Source organism: Suricata suricatta, chromosome 8 (assembly GCF_006229205.1).
Source record: "Suricata suricatta isolate VVHF042 chromosome 8, meerkat_22Aug2017_6uvM2_HiC, whole genome shotgun sequence".
Taxonomy (NCBI): domain Eukaryota; kingdom Metazoa; phylum Chordata; class Mammalia; order Carnivora; family Herpestidae; genus Suricata; species Suricata suricatta.
In genome coordinates this window covers 118,847,481-118,874,793 of record NC_043707.1, presented here as the reverse complement: position 1 = coordinate 118,874,793, position 27,313 = coordinate 118,847,481, and the positions used below count along the sequence as shown (strand labels likewise).

The 27,313-nt window shown below is 43.8% G+C and overlaps 1 protein-coding gene across 1 annotated transcript; it reads right to left on the bottom strand.

Annotated features, from left to right (window-relative positions):
* Positions 1-831: 831 nt before the first annotated feature.
* SNRNP40 (small nuclear ribonucleoprotein U5 subunit 40) lies at positions 832-27,313 on the bottom strand. The gene is made up of 10 exons (XM_029948594.1): positions 27,129-27,313; positions 24,580-24,709; positions 23,117-23,210; positions 21,735-21,900; positions 14,453-14,575; positions 8,822-8,942; positions 7,041-7,123; positions 5,890-5,951; positions 2,062-2,165; positions 832-1,338 (listed from the first exon to the last, which is right to left on the bottom strand). Exons 1-10 carry the CDS (start codon positions 27,270-27,272, stop codon positions 1,289-1,291), a joined length of 1,077 nt encoding a protein of 358 aa, XP_029804454.1. The 5' UTR covers positions 27,273-27,313; the 3' UTR covers positions 832-1,288.

The following is a 27,313-nucleotide window of genomic DNA, read 5'->3' as shown; positions in this document are numbered from 1 at the left end:
CTCAGTCAGTTAAGTATCCAACTCTTGATTTTGGCTCAGGTCATGATCCCAGGGTCATGGGATCGAGCCCTGTGTCCGGCTCTGTGCAGAGCATGGAGTCTAAGATTCTCCCCCCGCCCCCACACGCGTGTATGCTCTGTCTCTAAACAAAAATAACAAAGACACACACCACTCCCCCGTGCCGGATGGGACTCCTTGGTGATCATCTGTGTGCTGGGCGCAGCCGTCCAAGGATCCAGGGAGACAGTAACCTGCTGTGAGGGGAGCAAGCAACTCACAGCATTTTTCCACGTCGCCGTCAGCTAAGGAAGGACAGGCAAGTAAGCAGAACTACACACAGGTCTCAGGCAACGTCATGGTCCAGTTAACACCAAAACCTTCACACATTCCTTCTGAGTGGAGACGGCGCAGTGCTCCAGCCCGTCACTGCTCCTGGCTGAGGCTGCCCGAGTCCGTCTGCCCGCTCCAGGAGCCCAGACTGCAGGGGCTGCTGCTCAGAACTTCTGGCAGAAGGCAGAGTTGAAGCAGATCGTGTACATTAAAGATCATGTAAAAGTATACAAAAACTAGGTTATTTTAGACCTTCTTACCTTTGGACTGCTATGCCTTGAAGTAGGAGAGAAATCATTCATTATGGATAATTACTTTCTGGGAATAAATCTTCATGGGAATAAATCTAAAAACAAAAGAAGGGGGAAAAAACCCTAAACATCCCTGTACACAGCATCTTGTAAGTTGAAATGGATTGTACCCCTTGGCCACATCATGCCCTTCCCAGATTTACAGTGATCAAGCTTCAAAGAAAAGACAGCAATAAATCGAATCCATATGGCTCTTGTAAAAAGGCATCTATTTGGTTTTTAATACAAAATGACTCAGAGAAACACAGAAAGAAAATATCATACAAGCCAGTTATTGAATTAAAAAAGAAAATCCCAACAAAGTTCAGCCACATTCCCTGTCTTCGGCCTGGATTAGAAAACAGGAAACTACAAACCAATCTATGTCTGTCTCTTTGAAGAAATCTTATTTAAAAAAAAAAAAAAAAGAGGAAAGAACCAAACAGTCCCTGAAATGTGGCAGGTGGTTTGGAGGCCACTGTGAGCTTGCCTTCATCGTCCTGGGGGAATGGGAGACCGCGGCTGTTGGGATGGGGTCGCCTCCTCCTGGCCTTTGCTATTAATGATCTCGTCAGAGGGGAGGAGGCTGGTCCGGGCACCGTCTGATGCCACTTCTGCAGGGTGAGGTCTCAAGGTCAAGCAGCCGTGGAGACTTCTGTTCCGCGTCTTCACTGAATCTCCCCCATATACAGTCTCTTGTCACTGGACGCTGACAGAACTGAGGTGAGAAGGACAGAGAAGATGAGGGGAACTAATGAAGGCTTAGGGAGCCTCGGTGCTCAAGGGCTCTTGTGTCAAGAGCCAATTCTGGTAAAAAGAGCAATTGGATTTAACTTAAATTCCCCTCCTCTCCAACCCTAGTCACAGGAAACCGTAGTTTGGCTTTTCAGTCAAGTCCTCTTGAAGCCCCAGGGGCGCCTGTGCTGTGGGAAATGCACTATCAGACTCTAAACCCCGATGTCCTTCGTGAGCCACACCCTAGGAAAAAGACCTCAGCTCTTCTCCAGAAGAATCGATGTGTGCCAGTCATTCTGTAAATGTGCTTCTGCTGGTTCTATTTAGCCCTGGAGAAACTCGTACTTTCTCCTTTAATTCAAGGCTCAATGTTTATCTAGCCAGGCAATATGACATAAGCTGCAATTTATATCTGAATATTAAGAAACATTATTCTTTTACCCAAATGGATCACTGAAACAGACTTGAAGCACATAAACTCGAGAGAACGAGAAATAGATGAACCCAATCTCCCTCTGAGATTCAGAAGAAAATGGACGTTGCTCTTGACCTCACCACTTAAAACACTGGTGAGGCTGTCGGTGGACCGCCATACAGACGAGGAAATTCACCTAAGACAGACAACCACTTCTGCCTTTGTATTTGCGGGGCCCCTTCAGGGAGGTTTCCCACAGTTTCCTGTTCCCCAAAGTCAGGGCAGACTTACTAATGGGTTCATCGGGGTGGAAAGCCACTTCATTGATGGAGCCGGCGTGTCCAGGCAGCTTGTACAGAATCCTCCTGCTCGTGGTGTCCCACACATACACAAACCTGCAAGGCACCATGAAGAGCAATGGGTGAAACTTCCAGAGCTGAGCTAGGGCAGAGGCATGGCTTCCTAAGAGAAATGGAAGCAGCGGCTTACTCAGTCACCCATCCCGTATTTACTGAACTGTGTCCTGGTGTTTAGAAACTAGAAATACAGATTCTGAATAACGGATGGACCCCGAGCAATGGAATAGAGAAACTGGAAGAGCTAAAACTATAAGCATTACTCGTATTTCACACATAAGCTTTTGAAACAGGAAAGAACCCGGAGAAGGAAGGCGGTTTTCCTACGGTCCCCACACAGAAATCTTCAAAGGGCAGGTGGTATGCATCCGGGAGGTCCTAAAGCTAACCCAACTCTCAGCAGGCTGGGGGCCTAGGGTGCGGGTCCTTCTGAGCTTCCCAGGATGGCATTCAAATCACAGAGCCTAGAGAAGGGACAGGAAATTTCTGCAATAGAACACAAACCAAATATAGACTTGACACAATCTTGACCTTGAATTCACAGGCACTCCATGACCAGCTGGTCTAAACTCATTTTACAGGTGAGAAAACTAAGGTATAGCAAATCTTCCGAGGTAACACAGTTCATCAGTGGCAGAACTAAAATTAAAACTTTTTTTTTTTAAGTATAGGCTCCAAGCCCAATGTGGGGCTTGACCTCATGACCCTGAGATTAAGAGTCGCATGCTCTACTCACTGAGCCAGGCAGGTCCCCCTAAAATCAGAACTCTTACTAGATTTCAGTATTCTCCTTTCTCTTACCACCCTCAAACATCGTCTATTTCCCCTTGCCCCTCGGAAGTTCTTTTGACCTTCAGCCTTGCTTGGGTCATTTTGGGCTGAAGGGTAAAATAAAGAGACATTATCTTTACACGCCCAGGCAAAAACAATCTGTTGGTAAATTGAAAGGGCTGGTGGTTTTCAACCGCGTTATAAACATTACTTGTGTGTCTGTTTTGTTCAGTCAACACCTAGAAGGGTAGGTACAGTCACCAGTACTTGGTAGTAAAATGCCGAGTGCTGACGGAACATCACATTTGTGGTCTAAAATACAACTAACCACGAACTTGTTTACACTGGTTAGTCCTCAAGTGCTAGGCTCCCCAGGAACTTAATAAAAGTTCCAAGCGAGATGGAAGGGAAGCAGGAAGCCCATCTGTCTCCAGACTGCTTGGCTCCGGTCCCCGCTCTCCCTACTGTCTTCTTTCCTTCTGTGCAAAAACAACACCCCCACTAACCCACAGCCCAGGATGACACGGCAGAGTGACAAAGTGCATGAGCTCCAGGGTCCGAAAGACCTGGGCTCAAGTCTCGTGCGGCTGTTTAATCATTAAGTAAGCTTAGACTCCGAGCTTCTTTCCTTAGTTGAGAGGACGGACACCATACTGATCTTGTAGCCTGGTTACGAGAAACGGGGACAGGATATACACAGAGTGTTCGGCACACACACGGCAGCTGTTGTTATGATGAGGATGTTTATTACCAAAACAGAACATGAAGCCAACAGGTAGACAGACTGACCAGTCTTCCCACAGTCCTGGATAGGAACTGTTGAAGGGTTTCGAGTTTGAACGTCAGGCGGTAGGTGATTTGCGAGTAGAGAGGGGGAGCTTGCCAAAATCCAGGCCAAGCTAAAGAGCAAATTCCTGAGAAGGATACAATCCCAGGCACAGAAAAGCCAGCAGAACCTCAGATCTCCAAGGGTTTACTTAAAGGCCTCACTCTCCATGGCCGCCAATTAGATGCTAAATTTAGAGGGGTTTCTTGTCCTCTCCTTACTCAGGCCTGGCAACATCCGGCAGGAACCAGGTTCCTTATAGAAGAGTCGCTTGTTGACTTGGGGCTAACTGGCAAGGCGGCCTGTGAAATCTGGCCAACCCCAGCAGGTCGCCACACAGGCGGTGCCCAGCCCAGGGCTGCGCTTCCCACATGCAAGATTTAAAGGAACAGTGCGGAGGGAAGGAGGAACAGAGGACACTGAAAGTCAGAAAGGGCCAGTGTCAGAAACAAACTGCTCAGAAGAAAAGGCAAATATTGTTTAAAAGCGTAACTACCTAAAAAAGAGAGAGCTCTGCTGAAAATTATGTAAAAGCACTTAGAATGGCTCTTACTGTCAGAATGCAACATCCCTAAGGCTGTGGACCGGTTTCTTAAGCTCGCCTGTAGCAACCCGACGACTGAAAACCCCTCAGCTTCCCTCTGCAGGGCAGCTCTCTACACCGACAGGATGCAAACCATCAAAGCGGCACTGTCTGACCTGGACCTTCTACCCCCAGAAAACACCCTGGTGCGTGTCCTTTAATCTCAGCATTCAACTTGCTAGGGGGAAAAGTGGACTCTGGAATCTTCAGGTATGCCCAACACTGTTCACAAGCAACAAGGTGTAGGGCAGACGGAGGGGAGGCTTCTTGATGGCTGTGCTAGGGCCCCAAATAGAGGAGAAAACCCTGGAACAGGCTGGAGCCCAAGCTGTCCCAGGCAAGGCTGCATGCTTGTGAGATGGTGCCTGTTTTAGCAGAATCCTAGGAAAATCTCTCAACAGAGAGAAAGATGGGGTTAAGCTAAAAAGGGCTAAGACCTCTCTCAGTGGAAGGGAAACCCAGAGTCGGCCATCAGAGGGGCTTAACCTTCCTCAGCATTTCACATTTGTGGCCCAACAGACTGGGCCTGGGCACCCGCACCTCTGACCCCCCTCCCAAGTCCACGTCACCATAGATCTACTAAACAGCAGTATCTGATAGAATTCTCTCCTTTCTCTTTCTAATTTACCACCGAATGGCTGAGCCAGTTTAACGTGATAGCTAACAAAGTCTCACGGTCTCTGAATTCAGGGCTGGAAAATCCCCAGCTCACATGCGGACACAACCCTCATCTAGCAATCAGGCACTTTTTCTACTGAACCCAAACCCAGTCTGAATCACCCCCAACACAGGTAGCCGGTAACAATAGCTGAGCTGACACGCACAGTAGAATCCGTGCCATCCCTGAGCTAGGAGCTCATTCATGCAAGATTCACCAAGTGCTCAGAACAGGTCAAATACTGCTCTGGGTTCAGAGAGGACCAAGACTCATTTCCTGACCTCTGGGAACAAATACTTTAGTGAGGGTGCCCCACTCTGTTTGTCTCGCTGTAAGACGTAATGGATGCTGAGAAAGGTTAGATGTGCAAGGTGTGCCTACAGTGCAGAAAGAGCAGTCAGCCATACCCCGAGGAGAGGGAGACAGGGCCAGGGGCCGTTTAGAGACGTAACACAGAGGGGATTCGTAGAGAGACACAGAAATCTGGAAAAAGAGGTGACAGGAGAAGCCTGGAGGCAGAGGGATGTAAGAACAGGGAAAGTCCCCTGTGGGTGAAGCACTGTGGCAACGGTGAGGGAGGAGAGCACACAACACCCATCTGAGCGAACTGCAGCATGGCGGAAGAATCTGATGAGGGAAACCAGGGCTAGATCAGGAGTCCCAATTTCACTGTGGCGGCAAAAGGAATCCTACAGAATTGAAGAAATTGTTTACCCTCCAGGTCAAAAATGGACCAACGAGAGCGGAAATGCCATGTTTGTCTGACAGGACCTTTGGGCCCTTGACGCCGCACACGGCTTCATCGCCATGGCCCGCCAGCACTGCGTCCGTGCCGGCTGGCCATCTGCACGCAGTGGACCAAACACGAGGAGGCACCTGCACTGCAGAGCTACAGCATTCCTCACCGCACCCTGGGGACCCTCACCTGTCCGCGGAACCAGCTGCTATCTTGCTTCCGTCAGGTGACCAAGAACATCTCAGAAGATTCTATAAAGATGAATGAGCAGAAATTCAATGAATACAGTAATTAAGGCACTGCAGCCCTCTTTATTGGACTATAGAATCACTGAAAGACTTTAAATTTGTTCAGCAGAGCTTCAGTCATTCTCCCTAGAAAGATGATCAGCACTCATATCATGTGGCCTACGACAGCATACTTTCTTTCATATAACACTCAAACCAACTGTAGAAAATGCTTCATTTACAGTAAATTAGAGTGGACCTGGCAACAAAATGCTGCTCTGCCTACAAATGAAGGTTCTCTGTCCTCCACTGATCTTAATCCTCATTAATAATTTCATTCTGGGGGCACCTGGGTGGCTCAGTCGGTTAAGCATCCGACTTCAGCTCAGGTCATGATCTTACAGTTTGAGTTTGAGCCCCACGTCAGGCTCTGTGGTGACAGCTAGCTCAGAGCCTGGAGCCTGCTTCAGATTCTGTGTCTCCCTCTCTCTGCCCCTTCCCTGCTCATGCTCTGTCTCTCTCTCTCAAAAATAAGTAAACATTAAAAAATAATTTCATTTTGAAGGCAAATAAAAACAAAACCAAATCCAACAAAAAATAAGATTTGATTTACAAAATGAAACTGAATGGGCACCTGGGTGACTGAGAGTCACGTATTCTCAGGGCTCTCACAGCAGGTCACTGGGAAGGCGAGGGAGGCCACCTGGGTAACAGCCAGGAAGCCGGAGTCTCATATGTAACACTGACCCTAGAGGGTCACAGTTTCCAAGGAATTAAAAGGTTAAGACCATTTGTTGAAGTCAGAAGTCTTAAATGCGAAGGAGGTCCCGCCACCGTCTGTCCATGTCACTGTCTCCCTCCCTATGCTCCCATTCGTTGTATTTCTGGCAAGAACAGTTCTGATGGAGGACAGTGTTAACTGGAATACAGCCCTTGCCTTCTAGCCTTAGCACCATGTTTTTTTAAAAATTGAGATATAATTCACATATAACACTTTTAGTCTTAGGTGTACAACATAATGATTTGATATACGTAAATATCGGCCTTGACACCATCTTAAATGTATCTTTGTGTCAAAGGGACAGTAAAACTCTTTTGCCATGCAGAACTCACCTTTTCAAAGTTGTGCACATTTCCTTGAAATATCTTCACACACCTCTCTTTGGGAGCAAATGGCCGGACATCCCAGACCCGCACTGCAAACAGAGCAAGAGAAGTTACCAGCTGGAGGCCTCCTGATAACCCACCTGAAGTCAGTATCATGTCAATGACAGAAGGAAGGCCAACATGGTGGAAGGTACACGGTAAGGTTCTCTCTCTCTCTCTTTTCCTAGCAGAAATGAAATGCATTCAAATTCCACTAACAGGGACTAAGGGCACAGAGGAAAGCTGAGGGGGTGGGAAGGGGAAATGACAAACACCTAGCTGGGGGTCTGCAACAGAAAGTCGGTGGGTGTGACATTAATTTCACCAAACATTTGCAAATGATTTCTCTTGCCAACCCCAAAAGTGACATCTAACAAAGCTTCAATATGACAATATGACAGACTACTGTGACAATCAATCTGTGAAAACCAAGCTCGGGATTGACCTTTTCTAACTTTGCACATAGGGACACCTGACAGTCTAAATGTGAACAAGTAAATATATCAAGAGAGCTCCATACTAAGAATTTGAAAAAGTGAACTGTGATTCTCATTCTAGCTCTGCTATACGTATGGGTGATATCAGGTAAAGAGTGAGCTTTGTGTTTTGGTCTCCTCTGTAAAATGAGAATACCATCTGTTCTTTTCCTTTTTTATAAGAGTATTTTAAGGATACATGGGACAGGGCTCTAAAAGAGTGGGGGCAATAAACAAAAATAAGGATGCTGTAATTTTATCGTAACAAAAATCCTTATTATTTTACTAACCGTTCAGGAAACCTCATCTTTCCTTACTATGTGAACAATGCTAGAATTAGTCAATGGTAAATACAACAAGATCAGGATATAAACATGCATGATAAGCAGTGGCTATACCTGTTGTTAACAAATGCTACAACTATCATGGAATTCAAGTGATGATGTCATTTTAATTAAGTGAAAAAAAAAAAAACCAGTCCTTGAAATCAGATAGGCACAGAAAGGTGAAGGTACGCATGAGAGTTTGCTACTGAGCTGAGAACAGTCAGAAAATAAGGGTGCTCATTCATTCAAGAACTACTTATTCAGCACCCGCCGAGCGCTAGGCTCTGTCTGCATTACAAAACGTCAGTGAGAGCCTGTGAACTTGTACACCAGGGGGGCACCTCTCAGCTCTCCCATACGAAGCATCTACTCCATCTTCCCTTTTGCTACAGTAAACCCATCCTCCCGCACAGCGACTCGGCAACGAGAAAAGAGGAGAGTGTGTGAGTGCAGAATGCTGCGATGTTTTAGTGAGGGCGGCTTGTCACACCGGTGCTCTGCAGTGGGGAGGGCAGACGCGCTGGCAGAAGGAGCACAGCTCTACCAACAGCTCTACCAGTCGTCCAAGTTCGGCGCTCTCTGAAATGCCTGAGAGCCGCTTTGCATAGATTTGCAGACTCCCGTTTCTCTACGAACTAATGATCATCAAGAGTTTCTAGTATGCTGCCTAGATGCTCAGCATAGCAGAGCTGAAATGGGTCTTAAAAGTTGCTCAGGGCTTAGATGGCAGATCTGGGACTAGGATCCTGGCTTATTGACTGTATCTTTTAAAGCTTTTTCTATCACAGTGTGTTTCCCTAATTGCCCTGGTAGAACCCTGTGAGTCACCTCTGACTCTTTCCTTGGATCCACATCTGTCCCAGCACACATCTCTAGCACCCAATGCCCACTTTCTTTAGGGTCCACAGTGACTGGGCACTTGGGGAGCTTTCCTTTCCAGTGTTACCTGTATTATCCATTGCATTGGACAAGAGGTAAGAGCCTTCAGAACTTAAGCTGAGGCCCGTCACTGAGTCTGCGTGGCCTCTCATGGTGTAGGTCAGCTTGTTTTGGCGCAAGTCCCAGACCTACAAAAACAAAAAAGGTGCTCCCAGAAGTCAAATTGAGAAGAGCAAAGAAACAGAGTTTTCAGTTAAGAGTCAATGGCCTAGAGAAATTGGTACCCCTTCTAATCTGGCTGTGGGCCGAGTATAACTTTAGCACACAATAGGGGGTTTCTGTCCAAGAGGAAAAAAAAATCCCTTGTCTTTCTAAAGAGGGAGTCAAAGGTGCTATGTTTGACTAAAAGACTAAGGAATGTCAAAATTTAAGTTTAACAAAAATTAATAAAATATACAGAGGTTATTCTCAAATCCTAACAAAATGTATTAAAAATTAAAAAACTAAGTAGCATTTAAAATGCTTCAACTATGATTCTTAGCAATTTAAACTATTAGAACTACAGAAGGGGCACCGAGATGGCTCAGCTGAAGCATCTGACTCTTGATTTTGGCTCAGGTTATGATCTCACAGTTCGTGAGACTGAGCCCTGCATCAGGCTCTGTGCTGAAAAAACGAGATTCTGTGTTCCCTCTCTCCACCTCCCCCAATCGTGCATACACATGCTTGTGCGTGCTCTCTCTTAAATTAAAAAAAAAAACAAAAAAACTATAGAAAAACAAGTGAACATGTCATTTGAAAAAAGTGTTATGATCACATGTAAATGTTTCTAACAAGGTAATACACAGAAATACACGTGCTTAAAAATTTTCACTTAATGTTATAGGTTCAAACAACACACACCTGCTATGCAAAAGCATATTTATGAAAAGAAAAATGAACTGAAGATTCACTGTCGCCTGGGTAGGAAAGGCAGAAGAGATAGTTCGGCTAAAAATAACCTAACGTCAAACAGGGAATATAAATGGCTCATTAAGTTATGGCCCATGAACACACACTGCAACGGTATGGGATCTCATGCTAGACACAGCACACAGAAAGACTGAGGATTTAGGGTCAGACTGCCCCGCAGTCCTAAGAGTTATGTCCCATTGGGCCCCTGACCCTCTCTGAGCCTGTTTCTGGGCTGTAAGATGAAGAAAACGACATTCACCGCTGGCGGCCGTTGTGGAGAGCACCAACAGAGTGCTTGGCGGATGCCTGCTACACAGCCGGCCCTTGGTAACTGGGAGCTATTATTAAGCAACCTCTAAAAATAACTCGGAAGACCAATAATAAGTATTAAGCTAATAAAGAAGATACAAAATAGCATTTATATTTACACAAACTGCAACTATGGGGAAAAAAAAAATAAAGCCAACAGAAATGGTCTGGAATGTCCTATGGGAAAAGAACAGCAATTTTGGTAAGGTCACTGGTATCATACAGAATTCCCTCCAAATTTGATTTAATACTGCCAGGTAGTTTTTCTGAGTGAAAAAAAATTTTTGTTTTTCTTTTGGCTGCCTATTTAAGTAAGGCGCTTCCCTTATCTAGACAGGAGGTGGGTGTAGCACGCCAAAGCAGTGCGTATGGCACACAACTCCACTTTCCCATCGATAACTCACTCATGTGTGGAACCCAACACATTTTATATACCATCATTTTTGTGTCAGGGTGTTTGCTGCCTCAATAATCAGGGGAGCTTGAAATGGCAGACATTTTTTGTTCAAGCCACTGTTCCTCCTCTTCAGAGAAGATGTGGTTGAAGTCTTGTTAGAGAAGGCAACGTGCAGTCCCTCACAGCACCTGGGTGCCACTTCCGGCCCTTCCTCCTCGAGGCGCGCACACCGTTGGTGCACAGCCGGCGTTTGCCGCAGGAAGTAGCACGGATTTAAGCAGAAAACTTTGCAAATGCCTAAATCCATTGCTCAGTGAGCGGACATCTGATTTGTGGGCAGCAACACTGTGAATTTTCATACTGGAAATGGGGTAGAAAGCTTTTCCAAGCTTTTGGAATGCTGTGTACCTTCTAATAAAAAACATTTCTTGGGGCGCCTGGGTGGCCTAGTTGTTTGAGCATCTGACATCAGCTCAGGTCGTGATCTCACCATTTGTGGGTTTGAGCCCCGCGTTGGGCTCTGGGCGGACTCCTCAGAGCCGGGAGCCTGCTTCAGATTCTGTGTCTCCCTCTCTCTCTGCACCTCCCCTGCTCACTCTCTCAAAAATAAATAAACCTAAAAAAAAATTTCCTGAAAACAAAGCACTGGCAGAAAAATTTGAATGTCTGTAGACTAGTTTAAGAAGATAAAGACTAGAAGCTGATGATGTAAACTTATAAAACATAGCATTGGGGTACCTGGCTGGCTCAGTCGCAGCAATATGCGACTCTTCACCTTGGGGTTATGAGTTTGAGCTCTCTGTTGGGTGTAAAGATTACAAGAAAATAAACTTAAAAAAAAAAAAAAAGAACCATAGGATAACCAGGAACTAGTTCATCAAATTATTCAAAACCAGAATCAGGGGATTTCTCAAAGAAACACAAAGGACATTCTTCTAGAAAAAAGCTAGTGAGGGGTGCCGGGGTGGCTCAGTAGGCTGGAGTGTGTGACTCTTGATTTTGGCTCAGGTCATGAACCTGGGGTCGTGGGATCGAGTTGGGCTCCACGTTGAGCATGGAGCCTGCTTAGGATTCTCTCTCTCTTCCTCTACCCATCTACTCCACTTACTCTCTCTCTCTCTCTCTCTCTCTAAAATAAAGTAGGGGGGCCTGGGTGGCTCAGTCGGTGAAGTGTCTGACTTCGGCTCAGGTCATGATCTCACAGTTTGGGAGTTCGAGCCCTGCGTCGGATTCTGTGTCTCCCCCTCTCTCTGCCCCTCCCATGCTCATTCTCTGTCTCTCAATAATAAACATTAAAAAAATAAAGTAAATAAAATAAAGAAAAGAAAAAAGAGAAGAAAAAAGCTAGTGATATATGTAATTGCTGTACTTATGGGAATTTATTTACACATTCTCCACATATGAGATAAGTCCAGCCTTCAGAATAAAACTGGTGTGACTAAGACTAGCTATCTATAGCAACCGCCCACCCTAAGAGAAGACAGAACATACGGTGTGTGTCTGAGAGGACACGGAAAACCTTCAAATCCTAAAAAGGAACCAGGTATCCCTTAAGGACTCTAGCATAAATTAGAAATATCTGTTGATAGAAGACCCAGGAATAGTCTAGGCTACAGAGCATGGAATAAGTCACACTGTACGTGGTAAGAAGGCCTTACTGGCAGAAGAGTATTATTTTTAAGCTAGTCTAGCCCCACAGTGAAGATGAGGGATCAGATTCGCAGACCTTAAGTAAAAGAAGCCAGTCTCAAAAGATTACATACTGTATGATTTTGTATGATATTCTAGAAAAGAAACTCTAGGACAAAGAACAGAGAATAGTTGGAAGGAGTTAGGAATGCAAAGAGGGTTTGATACAGGAGAGCACTATAAATTTTGGGGGTGACAGGTATTGTCCTGATCCTTGTTTGTGGCAGCTACACAAATCTATGCAAGCACGAGCATTCATAGAACTATACACTAAGCAAACTTAATTTTGCCATATGTAAACCTTTTTAATGGGAAATTTTTCTTTTTTTAATGCAAGCTCCACACCCAACATGGGGGGGCTTAAACTCACGACTCTGAGATCAAGAGTCGAATGCTCTACTGACTGAGCCAACCAGTTACCCCTAAGATAATTTTAAAAGTATGAAAATTACAATACCTTAATGACATAAACCTAGTCAGGTGTAGAAGATGCCCTCTAGTGATTCTAAAGCTAATGGGCTCCCAAACCTCTCTGGGAAATACTGCATTAGCTATTAAGATGATCTAATTAAGTTCCCATGTCCTGATTTCACATTCTCCAAACAAGTTATGTGGTGGAAAAGGGATGGGAAGTTAAATTTTGGAAATGGTTAATTTTCAACTATTATGGGACATCCAAGTAGGGGGCTGCTGAGGGGCTGGTCGGATACAGGGCTCTGGAGCTGAAGATCTGGGCCAGGAATATGGAGTTGTCAGCAGAGAGATGAAAAATCATGGAAGTACGTGAGAACTGTCCAGGGAAAGGTATACAGTGAGAAAAGCACCTAGGAAAGGAGTGTGGGGAATAATGACATTTAAAGTATCGGATAGAGAGAATTTGCAAACAATATGCCAAAGGGGTAGGAGAGATGGTATGTTGTCACGACCATATCTACTAGAGTTTGTAATAAGGAGGAGGATAGTTGGCGACCTTGAAGAGAAAGCGTCAGTGTTAAGGACTGATCGGCAGACACAGAGTTGAGGAGTGAAGAGGGGTGAGGAGCTGGGGGTGCCGAGAAAGCATCAGGGGCTGCTCATAGGCGTTAAGAGTGGGAGTCTGGGTTTTGAATCGAGGCGTCACCAGTTACTGGCTGTGCACCTTGGGCTACGCTGCTGGGCCTCTCTTAATTCAGTTTCTTCATCTGTAAAATGTCATCAATAGTGCTGTGGCGCCTAGCTGAGGAGCAGAAAGCTCTAAGAACAGCTGACGCGAAGGCAGCACTGTGTTTAAGTGTCAGGTGACGACGACAACACTATTTCCACCACCACCACCACCACCACCACCATCTTTTGAGAAGCTGGCTATGACAGGGAAGACGGGCAGGACAATAACAAGAGGAAGTGGAATGCAAGGAAGACTCCCTCATACCGATCCCAACACCCGAGAGGATGGAGTGCAGATGAGAAGAAAGCAGAAGAGGAAAAGAGCAGGTTGAAAATAGAGGATCTGGGAAAGCGGATGGTATGAGGGCCGAGGCAGGAAAAGGAGATGAAATCCTTCTGCTGAAGGAACTACCTTTAGACAAAAGCGAGCACATGTCATTCATAGTAACAGCAAAGGGGGCAAGGAGGGATGGGAACACAGCACGATTTTTAGCTGGGGACAACACAGGAAGCCGACTATTTACTCGCCATTTACCACTCTAACAGTGAAACAGAAGGTCAGGTCAAAATCTTTGAATTATTTAAGGAGGTCAATAGGTAAAGACAGACACAAATTGGGTAGCCCCCCCCCTCAAATACTTCCTTTCTACCGGCATTTGCTATGTCCAGAAACTGCTAGGAACTCAAATATATTAGGTTCATTTAATCCCCACAACAACCTTATGAGGTAGATATTATTGTTACTGTTGAGAGGCTTACAGAAGTCAAAGAACTTGCCTGAAGTCATAAAAAACTAGAAAATGATAGAACTGGAATTAGAATCCGAGTCCATTACCCAAAAGCCTCAGCTACACTGTACTGCCGCATGGACAGCTGCCACTGTGTATGACATCATCACCTTCCCTCATTCTTAGCTGTGGACTCCCCAAAACTTCCTTTCTCAAAAAGAAAGACAGAAATTGGAGTTGAGAATTACAAACTGATTCAATGTTATCTCATCAGGCCATCACAATCAAGAAAAAAAAGGGAATGCACTTTTCACAGGAAGTCAATGGAGACAGGACAGAAGGAAAACAAGATTTAAGTTACTATCTTCCTGGTAGTTGGTATAAAGTGGAAAGCTACTGCAATCTCAGAAGTTTGAAAACATTACCTCTGAGAGCGGAGATAGGTGAAAGGGAAATGGAACACACAGATTAAACATACCTTGATATCATTGTCTATTCCACCCGAAATAATCTGATCACTTGTGTCATTGAAGGTCACAGCTAACACCTGGTAGGTGTTCTGAAATGTCTGCACAGCTGCTTTCTTCCGGATGTCCCAAAGCTGAAGCAGAGAAACAGGAGGGTCTCCAGTCAAACATCATTCTAAGAAGTGATTTTATAATACATCTCGAAGCCCAAGGACTTTTTACAGGTAAACACATTTTTAATAGGGATCCTGTTCAGACACTTGTGGATTTCCATGTAACATGGCGAGAAGTGACCACAATTTTGCCAAAGTGTCTGAAGGTTGGGAGAACCAATCACTTTGGTTGTATTTTCAGATTCCTTTGTTAAAGTATGAATAAACATAGTTAATCAACATGCCCTTAGAATGGAAATCCTCTATTTGCTCAGTTCATGTACTTTTAACACAGCAAGGATATTGGACCAGTGTTTTCAAAATGGAGATCCTAACTCGTTAACGGGCTGTGACTTACAGGTTACATCAGAGAAAATGGAAGAAAAGGGAATAGTAAAAGGTTGTCCCTCTATAAAAGCAGCAAATTATGTGACCAAAAAACTGGCAGAGTCAACTTTGTCAGAACTCTAGACACTCATCAGAAGCTTACAGCAACCAGGTAAATGCTTAATGAGGAAAAAACCCTCCTGAATCTTAGTAAGGGTTTTATAATGTTCTCACTCACCCTGGCTCCATCTTTTACTCAGCAATAGCTTTGAAGACAATGGCCCACTTTCCCAGGATACGTTCCTAGCACCAGAGGGAGCAGAAGGGACTTTACTCCTTATTCTCAAAGGATTGTGGCAGTTTTTAACTTGTCTGGTGGCACCCTGAAGGTTGAGCTTACAGGGTTTGACTTTAATCTGCCTAACTGGGAACTCTTCCAGGGCAGACACATTTCTCTACAACATTTAAAGGCAAATGCATTGGCCCCTGCTGTCTGGAGCAAGGGATGATGGTTGGGGCAAACCACAGACAAACCAAAAAGCTTGGGAGGAAAGCTGGGGAACGAGACAATTTGGAGAAAAGGGGCTTTGAAAAGCTGACATATTCCTAGGTCTCCAGGAGGTCATTTGCACACCTGTGTCTGGGCATGTGCTCGGAAGAGCCCCGAGAAGGCCCTTAACCTCTCCTCTTGCTGACCTGCTTAGGCTCAAGCCTGTGCACAGCAAGAAGTGAAGGCTAACGCAAAGTTGTAAACAGCCTGGCTAAGAAGTGGAGACGGACCCAACATGCACACTGAGCAAATCTGCAAAGACCAGGAGAGCTGGGTTTTTTTTTTAAATCACAAGAAATTAAGAAACTCTTTACCAAATCATCAGTGAATTGCCAAGCTAATGAAACAGAGATTTCAGTGGCTACACATAGCAAACTATAGAGACGTTACAAAATCAACTCAGAAAATCCATCAAGCAAACAGCCACAGTAAGCAGCAGCAGCAAACCCTGGGGGGAGATTCTAATTTGCAGTTACCACATTATAATATTCAAATGTCCAGTTTTCAACAAGAAATTATGAGGTATGAAAAGAAGCAAAAAATTATGGCTCATACAGAGGAAAAAAATAAATTAAGTCTTTTTAAAAAAATGATGGGACAACTGGGTAACTAAACCCAAAATATGAGGGCAGACTTTTATCTTACACCAGATGCAAAAATTCACATCACATGGATCAAAAACCCACATGTAAAAAAATTAAAACCATGAATTTCTTAGAAGAAAACACAGGGGTAAATCTTCTTGGCCTTGGACTTGGCAATGAATTATTAGATATAACATCAAAAGCACAAGTGGCCAAACGAAAAAAGAGATAAACTTCATAAAAATTAGAAACTTTTGTACATCAGAGGACAGTATCAAGGAAATGAGAAGACAACCAACAACGGGAGAAATTATTCATAAATCATACATGTGATAAGGATCTAGTATCCAGAAAAAGCTATTCAACAAGAAAAATACAAAGAGTCCAATAAATGGGCAAAGGTTCTGAAGAAACACTTCTTTTCAGATGACATATGCGCAAGAAAAGATGCTTCGCATCATAAATCATTTGGGAAATGCAAATCAAAACAATTAGATATTGCTTCACACTAGTGAAAAAAAAAAGAAACCACAGAAAATAAGGACTACTTTGAGGATGTGGAAAAATTGGAGCCTCCGAACATCACTGGTGGAAATACAAAAAGATGTGGCTGCTATGGAAAAGTCTGGATGTTCCCCCAAAGGTTAAAGCAGAGTTACTCTGGGGCGCCTGAGTGGCTCAGTCGGTTAAGTGTCCAACTTCAGCTCAGGTCATGAGTTCGAGCCCTGGGTCTGGCTCTGTGCTGACAGCTCAGTGCCTGGAGCCTGATTCTAATTCTGTGTCTCCCTCTTTCTCTGCCCCTCTCCCACTCACACTCTCTTTTGCTCAAAAAGAAATAAACATTAAAATAAAAAATAAAACGAAAATAAAGTTACTCTTTGACCCAGCAATCCCACTCCCAGACAGATTCCCAAGAGGAATGAAAGCAGGTGTTCAAGCAAACACCTTATATAGGATTCTTTGTAGCAGTGTTAAAAAGGAAACAAGTATTAATACATGTTACAACAGGATGAAGCCTGAAACATTAAGCTAAGCAAAAGAAACTAGACACAAAAAGGCCACATATTGTATGATTCCATTCCAGAACAGGCAAGTGTATCCCGACAGAAAATATACTACGGTTGCCGGGGGCTGGACAGTAGGGGAAAAATACTGACTGCTAAACGGGTAGGAGGTTTGTTTTGGGGATGCCAAGAGTGTTATGGTATTGGATCATGGTGATGATCACAGACATTGAGAATGTACTAAGTCACGGAACTGCCATCTTTTAAAATGGTTAAGATGGTGAATTTTATGTTATGTAAAATTTACCTCAAAAAATATATGAGAGGATAATGACACATATAGAAGAGGCTGGTTCATAAACACAGACATACTGAGGGGAGCACATACTGGGTCACAGTAGAAAATGTATTCCTTAATGCAGACTTAGATTTAAAAAGTGTTTAAAAATCACTACACTTAGATGATCTAGCTTAACCAATTTTTACGGATGCGCAAACTAAAGTCGAAGAAGGAACTAACTTGATGAAAAACACCCAGCAAGTCAACAGCAAAACAAGGACTAGAATTGAGTACTGATTCCTTTAAATTCATGTTATATTAACTTAAAAGTACTAAAATGTATGCTAATTTCTTATAATTACTGAAGTAACATATGCTTGTTTTAAAAAGCTAACTTTTTAATGGCTACATGATTTATTAATAATAGGAGATAGGGGTGCCCGGGTGGCTCAGCTGGTTCGGTGTCTGATCCTTGATTTCAGCTCAGGTCATGATCTCAGTTCGTGGGATTGGGCCCTGAGCAGGGCTCTGTGCTTGCGGCCAGGTGCCTGCCTGGTATTCTCTCTTTCTCTCTGCCCTTCCCCCACTTGTCCCCCGCCAATAAACACTTGAAAATAATAATAATAGAAGATAAAAGATTAGGAATAATAGATGCCTGGGTGGCTCAGTCGGTTAAACATCTGACGTCAGCTCAGGTTGTGATCTCGCGGTTCGTGAGGTTGAGCCCCACTTCAGGTTCTGTGCTGACAGCTCAGAGGCTGCTCCAGATCCTGTCTCCCTCTGTCCATCCCCCAGTGTTCTCTCTCTCAAAAATAAAATAAACATAAAAAAAAAAAAAGAGTAGGTATAACAACTCTAGAACCAAACAATTAGGCTCTCTTTTTAAAAAATAAACTTCTATAACATGGATCTTTTTTTTAAGATTTTATTTCCAAGTAATCTCTATACTCAACTTGAGACTCGAACTCACAACCTTGAGATCAAGAGTCATATGCTCTATTGACTGAACCAGCCAGGCATCCCAACATGGACCTACATTTATAGAGTGTGAATAGGGAGGGCCTAGAGATGTTCCCCCCTCCCCTTTTTAAGGTTTATTTATTTATTATTTATTTAGAGAGACAGACAGGGAAGGAACGAACACGCATGCATGCATGTGTGGGGAGGAGCAGAGAGGGAGAGAGAATCTCAAGCAGGCTCTGCACCTGCCAGCACAGAGCCCAACTTGGGGCTCAAACTCGAGAACTGCGATGTCATGACCTGAACTGAAAACAAGAGTCCAATCCTTAACCTAATGAGCCACCCAGACACCTTAGAGATGTTTCAACAAACGACTGACAGACTTGATAAGATGAGCCATAATGTTTTAAGAATATGGGTCATTTCATTCAAAAGAAAAAGAATGGGGTGATGGTGTTCCAAGTTTTACAGAAGTGTCACTTAAACAAAACAAAACAAAACCCCACAAAAGGATGGGTGCCTGGCTGGTGGATCATGTGACTCTCGATCTTGAGCCCCACACTGGGTGTACAGATTACTTCCAATAAAATCATTAGGGGCACCTGGGTGGCTCAGCTGGTTAGGTGCCTGACACAGCTCAGGTCACACCCTTAAGGGTCCATAATCTCACGGTTTCTGAGATCAGGCCCCTAGTTGAGCCTGCCTGGGATCTTCTCTCTCCATTGCTCTCCGCTCCTTCCCAACTGGTGCAGGTGCACACACTCTCTCTCTCTCGCCCTCTCTCTCAAAATGAATAATTAAAAAACAATTTTTTTATTTTAATGTTTTTTATTTATTTTGGAGAGACAGAGAGAGACAGCACAAGCAGGGGAAGGTCAGAGAGAGAGGGAGGTACAGAATCCAAAGCAGACGCCAGGCTCTGAGCTAGCTGTCAGGACAGAGCCCAACGCTGGGCTCAAACCAATGAACCAAGAGATCATGACCTGAGCTGAATCCGTATGCCTAACTGACTGAGCCACCCAGCCGCCCCAATAAATAAATAAATTTAAAAAATGAAATAAAAAAGGAACCGGCCAAGGGATCCTAGTGAAGGCTGTAAGGTAAACAAGTAGTCTGAGTTGTCATCTCTGTGCCAACCCGACTCCTCCTCCCAATTCCCACGGTTTGGGGTGCAAACACATGAACATAGGACCTAAAAAAGGCTTAGGTTTGGTTACTCAGGTAAATGGTTCAAAAAGAGTGCTTCACTTCTCTTCCGGAGAACCAGTACCTACTCCCTGTCCGCCAACTCCTCTGGCTGCCGAATCACATCCAAACCTATTAGTTTGGAATTCAAGGCTTTGATAATCTAGCCTCTCTGTATTTTTTCCAGATTTAGTACAATCTTTGTCTTAATAATCTCTACTCAGATCAAATTAACCTTTGTCTTTATCCTAAAAGCTATAGTAGCCACGTAAAGCTTGATTCAGGGGCGCTGGGTGGCTCAGTGGGTTAAGTGTCTGACTCTTGATTTCAGCTCAGGTCATGGTCTTTCGGTTCCTGAGACTGAACCCCACATTGGGCTCTGCACTGACAGTAGAGCCTGCTTGGGATCCTCTTTCTGTCTCTCTCTGTCCTGCTCACGTGTGCATATGTGCTCTCTCTCAAAGTAAGTATTTTTTAAGAAGTTTGATTCAAATATTTAACTTATTTTGAAAAGATTCTATTTTTAAGTAATCTCTACACTCACTGTAGGGCTTGAACTTCACAACCCTGAGATCAAGAGTCAAATGCTCCACTGACTTGAGCCAGCCAGGTGCCCTGATTCAAATATTTTAGAATATTAGTTCCAGATGACCATCATTTTTAAAAGATTATTTTACTTTGAAATTGTCACAAACTTACACAAAAAAGTGGAAGAGAGAAAATTTTTGTTGCCTGAATCATTTGAGAACTGCTGACCTAATATGCTCCATTACTCCTAAATACTTCAGTGTGTTTGTCCTGCAAAAATATATATAATACATAAAACGCATATAATCCTATATCATTTCAGCACAATCAATCAAAATGCAGAAATTAACACCAACACATCACTACCACTCAATTCTCCGATTTCATTCAAGTTTCACCACTTGTCCCAACATGCCTTTCACTGCAGATTCAGTGAATTCAGAACCACGTGTGGAATTTAGCAGTCCTGTTCTTTAGTCTCCTTCAGCCTGGCAGAGTTTCTCAGACTTTCATTGACCTTGAGACTTCTCAAAATCACAGCACAGTTATTTTGGAGGACGTCCCTCAATTTGGGTTTGTCTGATGTTTCCTCATGATTATATTCAAGTTATGTCCCCTTGGCAGGAATATCACTGAAGTGATGCTGCATTTTCATTGTATTTATTGAGTGGCTCAGGATTTTGTTTTGTCCCATCCTGAATAATGTTCAGTTTGAGCCTTTGATTTAAGATGTTCTTCTGACAAGCTTTCTTGTACAACATGTTCCGGGTTCATCTTGTACTTTCCTTGCCTCAAATAGGGAACCCTGGTTTGTGGAATATTATTTGTCACTAAACACAAATGAGCGCTCAACCCATGAAAAGACATGAAAGAATCTTAAATGCATTATTACTAAGTAAAGAAAAGCCTGTCTCAAAAAGGCAAAACTATGAAGACAGTAAAAAGATCAGTGGTTGCCGGGGTGGGAGGGATGAATGGAAGGAGCACAGAGGATTTTTAAGGCAGTGCAAGTACTCTGTCTGGTACAACAGTGACGGATATGTGTCATTATATGTTTGTCCCAAACCAAAAAATATATAACACTAAACGCGAACCCTAACATAAACTACAGACTTTGAATGAGTATAATGTGTCACTGTTGATTTATCAGTTGTAAATCTTTGTGTCTTCACCTCAATTTTGCTGCGAACCTAAAACCACTCTAAAAAAAAGTCTTAATTTAAAAACAAAAATTCCTATTCCAGACCTCCTGAACTAAAATCTGGTTATTTTTAACCTGTTCTTCAGGAAAGTCTGATATGAAGACAGGTTGGAAACCACTGGACTAAATCACCCTGTTACTAAGCCACATATTGACCTTTCATTATTGTGACTATATTTCTACAACAGCTTTGGAGGACATGTTTATTACTGTCACTGTTCTAAAGACTGGCAAACAGGATCAGAAAAGGGACCTAACTGAGATCACATAATTAGATAAGTAGCTGAGTCAAGAATTCAATTCAGGCGATCCATTTCATTTCAGGTCACAGTGGTTCAATATGGCGCTAATATTTACTATACTATAGGATACTTAAAACGCATTATTTTAAAAGACCTCTGTTTTGAGAAATGACTGCTAGAGCAAAGTTGTGGAGAGGAGTGTATGGCATAGGGGAAAAGCAAGATAGGCTCACATTATGTTAATCTCAGAAACTGCAACAAACAGACAGACAACACCCACCTTAACTGTACCATCATCACTGCCCGTGCAGACAAGCTGGGGGCCCCTCCTGGCTGGGTAACAGGAATTCACAAAGGAAGTATGTCCTTTCAGCCTTTTAACCCTCTCACCTGTCTCACTATCCCACACTGCCACAGTTTTATCTGTGGATGCGGAGAAGAGCATGCTACAAGAACAAAAAAAGAATTAAGTGAAGACAAGCAATAGTAATCCCCTGTACCCCCCCACCCACACACACTTGCCAAAATGTGCCACTCTTTAAGGGCACTCACAGGGTGTGCTCTGACAGTCTGACACATGACGCAGGAATGCCTCACCCTCCCTAACAAAATCCTACTGGTTCTCTAGATCTGGTTACAAGGTCTACAAAAAGTCCAAAAAAATTTCCTTCTCTCAGTCCCCATGACGTATTACAATCTAATACCAGTAGTTTTCTCAATCTCTTCTCCCTCTGAGGTAGAATGATGCTTTAGACATTTTCCCATCTGGAAATGTTTAATCACTCCCTGTTGCAGAGGAAAGACACACTGTAGCAATTCCTGACCTGGTGGCCCGGTCACTCTACCTCTTCCTTGCAAAATCAAAGTTTTTATTTTGTCTCTGAAAATGATTTCTAAGTTGTAATTCATTTCATAAGGCTTTCTTTACTCAAATACTAACAGGGAAAATATATACAAGGTTATGTACCAGTTGATTCAGGGACCCTAAGATTTCAGAGGCCACAGGTATAAAACAATGAATGTGCACTAAAACACCTAAAGGGATTAATTGACTTTGTACAATCCCATTTTTATAATACTTTTATAATAGGTTATTGTAAAATTATGCGTTCATTAAAATGTTTATGATAAATGTGTATTATGATACTGACACATTAGGTGAATAACAGAAAGGAAAAAAGCAGCAGAAAAGATCATGCATGAAGCACTAACGTATATGAAAAACCAAACGGCTTTGAGTTGGGAAAAAACTTGAGAAAAACATACTATGAGATTAACAGTGATAATCTTTGGAGCGGTAGGAATATGGGCTATTTTTTCCTTTATCTGTTTTTGCGTTTCTCAAAAGAAACATTTTTCTCATTTTTGTAATAAAAATAGCTTATTTCTGCATATAAAAATTATGTTTTATGTTTTAAAAAAGAAACAAATTTGCCTGAGCTGTTGAGGTCAGGTGATAGAGGTGTATTTATAAATGCAAACAGGGAACAAGAAACACCGTACTTGGCTAGACGGTGCTAAGATCATAAAATCGCGGCCCAACATGCAGCCGTTTTGGGTGGCGTGGTCTCCTGAGAGAGAAAACTCCAGGAGGAAACGTGAGAGGATGCCGAGACAAGTTAGGAGGAGAAGCAGCTGTCGCTCACCGCGCGGATGACTCACCTGCCATCGGTGTTGTAATGCAGCTCCATCACCGCCCCGCTGTGCCCCTTCAGCGTGGCGTAGTTATCACAGTCACCATACACATTCCACAGCACTGTCAGGGAGACAGGGGCGCTGTGATCATCACTACGCCAACGAAAACTGACCATTGGCCACAGAAAAGGTACTTCTAAATGTATCACAACAGTTTTGAAAATTATACTCGCTTGGAGTGTATTCCCTGTTGGTTCTCCCAGCTGGTCCAATTTTCTTGACACTAAAACAATAGTAATGCTATACTCTCTTATTTCATAAGATTGACAGAATTAATTTTTTAGATCTGAATTTTTTTTTGCTGTAATGTAAAAAAGCCGGTGCTCACTATGTGTGTGCAATAAGGGAACTGCAAAATGATGGCACTAACAGAAAACCCAGGAAGCTGCAACTGACTTGAAGGGCACATCGCAAAGACTTCATACTACATTTACTCATTCCACATGTACCATGTACTATACCATGCCAGATGCTGGGGTAAAATGCGATAAACGAATAGACACAGTTCCTGTCCCCAGGGAGTTTGGTCTAGCAAGGAATGAGGTTTGATGAGTATTAGCAAGAAGCACCTCTATATTTAACAAGGCACGTATATGTGGTAGTGATTTTTGTGTTGATAAACCATTTTTTGTTTGATGAAATTAAGCACATCAATTCAAATGTTTTGCAAAGATTCCCAAGTCTTGCAGATGCGTGGTCACTGTTAGGGCGAAGGATCACAGAACCAGAATACCTGAACCGAGACAGCAAAGACTGCTATCAGTCCACCCGGAGGCAAGACATATATGTGAAGAGCTAAAGGACTCACTTAATCTCACAATGCAACAAACGATGCCAGAGTAAAAGAAAGTCAGATGTTTCTGGTATCTTCTCTCGCTTTTTCTCATGACTCTTCTAAAGTGATTTTTTTCTGTGTATTTCTCAAAAATGGGTATGCCCAACTGGCAGCTGAGAATCTGAATGCAGATCCTAACGCGGTCCAGGCAGGGGAGCCAAGGGAGTTACCACTTTAGGATTCCCACGCCCCCTCCTTCTTTTCCATATGCTAGAATTCTGAGTGGATCAAGAGGAAGGCCTCACACCTTTGGGGGGAAAAACGTGCCCTTTCTCTCTCATTACTTCCATTAACTTGGCAGCCTGGATCTCTTATCTGGCTAAATCAGCTCAAGATTTAACTCCATGAGAAAGATATTCTCAAACTAGGACAACTCACTTTCCCACTAGTAGCGTGATCCCTTCTGTATTACAAGGACCCTGAGTTCCATACTCAAAATCATTCAATACTTTCACGACACTATTTCAGCATGTTAGCCCAGTAGTTGGTGATGTGATCAACTCAAACTGATACCTTCTGTGGCACTGAAGGTTAAAAAAAAAAAGAATCACTATTTGGGAGAGAACGATTACTCTAGCTTCAAAAACCCTCTTACGTATCAGTCGATCAAATCCCGCAGATGCTAAGGTGGATCCACTGGGATGGAACTTGCAGCAGTACACTTCCCCTTCGTGTCCGGAGAGAAGCATGATTGGGGCTTGAAGGGAGGAACAGCGGGGAGGTCCCTAAACAAAACACAGAAGTACAGGGAAGTCACTGCATGCAGGCAGAGGAGGCTGCAAAAGACACGGGGAACAATAATCGAGTGGATTTCTCCTGATTTAGAGAACAGCACCTTTTCTCACATGAACCTCTGCCTCCAATACCATTCGGTCCTACCGAAGTGTCCAGTGTCCACCTGTTATTCTAACTACTCACTCACTCTGCTCCTGTCCCATAGCCAAGTTTTTATTGCTTAACCACGTTAAACTCACTTCTGTCTCAGGATCTTAACCCTTGGAGCCCCTGATCAGCATCCTCTCCCCATAGATCTTCCTGTGTTTAGCTTCCTTCAAATGTTTCCACTGCAGAAAGTGTTTCCTTGGTCACTCACACTCAAGCTGCACCACACCTCCGTTCTGCATTCCATTAATCCCACTGCATTTCCTCACAGCACTATCTGCAATTACCTTCCTTATTTTATTTCCTTTGTTTAACATGTTTTGTCCTTTGTCCCCACTAGAAAAGCTTTGTGAGTGCAGGGATCCTCCTTGTGTCATTCAATATTGTCTTTCCAGTCTCTAGTTCATTTAACAAATAAATGAACGTATGTCTGAGTGAACTGAGCTTCCCAACAACCCTGCAGGGTACAGATTACTGGGGAAAGTCGTTTTGGTTTTGGTCTTGACACTAAGCCTGGGCTTGAGCAGTTCACTAAAACCTCAGCTGATATTCTTGGCAGAGAGAAAAATTAATAGACTATCAGTAATCCCCAAATCTCTTTGGACACTTCCAGTTCATGCATTTATTTAAAAAAAAATTATGTGCCAGGCACTATTTTAGGCACTGGGAAAACAATACAACAGTGGAGTTTGTGTTTTAGTGGGAAGGAGGAAGAGGAGGGAGGAAGACACAACAGATAGCAGGTGGCATGTACTATGGAGGAAAAAAAGCAACGTGGGTTAATGCGAATTGGGCATTGCAATTTACAACAGGGCAGTCAGGAAAGCCCTCACTGAAAAAGTGGTATCTGAACAAAGATCTGGAAGAGCTGCGTGTGTGAATCATGTGTGTATTTTGAAGACGAGCACTCCAGGGGAGTGTAGTATATTCGAAGGCTCTGAGCCCAGAACATGGAAGCCAGTGTGACTGGGGCAGGGTGAGCAATGGAAAAGTGGTGCATATGAGAGGGAAAGGGAAAGAGGGCAAAGACTCTAAGGACTTTGTTTTAACTCTGGGCAAAGTGGAAAGCCACCGAAAGTTCACAGCAAAGGGTAATGTGACCTAACGTTCAGCAGGATTCTTTGGGCTGCTGGATTGAGAACAGAATGACCATAGGAGAGCAGAAAACAGAAATAGCAGTTAGGATCTCACTGCAATGCCAGATGAGATGATAACGGTTTAGACCGGAAGCTATGATGGAGATGGTAGAAGTGGTAGCGATTTGGGCTTTATTTTGAAAGTGCCAGCACCATTTGCTCATGGGCCAGTGGACAGGTTGAGAGAGGAGACACATGTATTTCCTTTTATTTTTTTAAATGTTTATTTATTTTTGAGAGAGACAGAGTGTGAGTGGGGGAGGGGCAGCGAGAGGGGAGACACAGAATCCGAAGCAGGCCCCAGGCTCTGAGCTGTCAGCACAGAATCCCTAGGGGAGCTTGAACCCACTAACCGGAAGATCATGACCTGAGCCGAAGTTGGATGCTTAACGGACGGAGCCACCCAGACGCCCTGAAACATGTACTTCTTGATCTGAGCCTAACAGCACAGGAGGAGAGGTGTGATCATTACCTCTATCTCACAAGAAATGCAGTGAGGAGCATGGCTTAAAATCTGTTTCTATAGTATACCAGATACGCGTTTACAAAACAGGATACTAAAAGTTCCTACCTCTTGGGCTGTTACCAAGATTAACCGAGTTTTCATGTACGGAGTACTTAATACAGAGACTCGATGAATGTGAGCTATTGTTCGGTTGTTAGTAACAGTACTAGCGCTGAGAGGTAAAGAGGAAAGCAATTTGCCCGAAGTCCCAAAGTGAGTCTGTATCAGTCATTCATTCAGTCGTTCGTTCGTTCATTCGTTCATTCATTCATTCATTCATTCATTCATTCATCCATTCTACAAACTTTTCTGGATGTTTACGCTAAGCCGGATCCCTGGGAAATTACGTATGAGAAAGCCCTGGTTCTGGTTTTGAGTTCAAGGTCCTTAAACTCTCATCCTGACGCCATACCGCAGGGTGGTCGAGACGCTGAAAACAGGCGTCCAACGGGCTAACGAATGCGGCATCCTCGGGGGGCGTCGACCGCGTTTACAAGGTTTTCCTGCTTTAACTGCAGGTAGCGAGTCTCGTTCCGCCCCCGCAACGCGGGATCACCCAGTGCTGGGCTCTCAGAGAGGAAGATGAGCTGAGGGCCCAAGCCCGTCTCCTACTTCACTTACCGCTTGCAGCAAAGCTCCCGGCGCCGTCTGCTGCTGCCCGGCTCCGGGGCCCGACCCCGCCGCTCCCAACAGTAACTCATGCCGCTGCCGTTTGACTGGGACCAGCGGCAACTCCGGGCCCTTGCGCTTCTGCTGTTCTATCATGGCGGCAGCCGCTCTTCTCAGCGCCGCCGCTGACCGCGCCG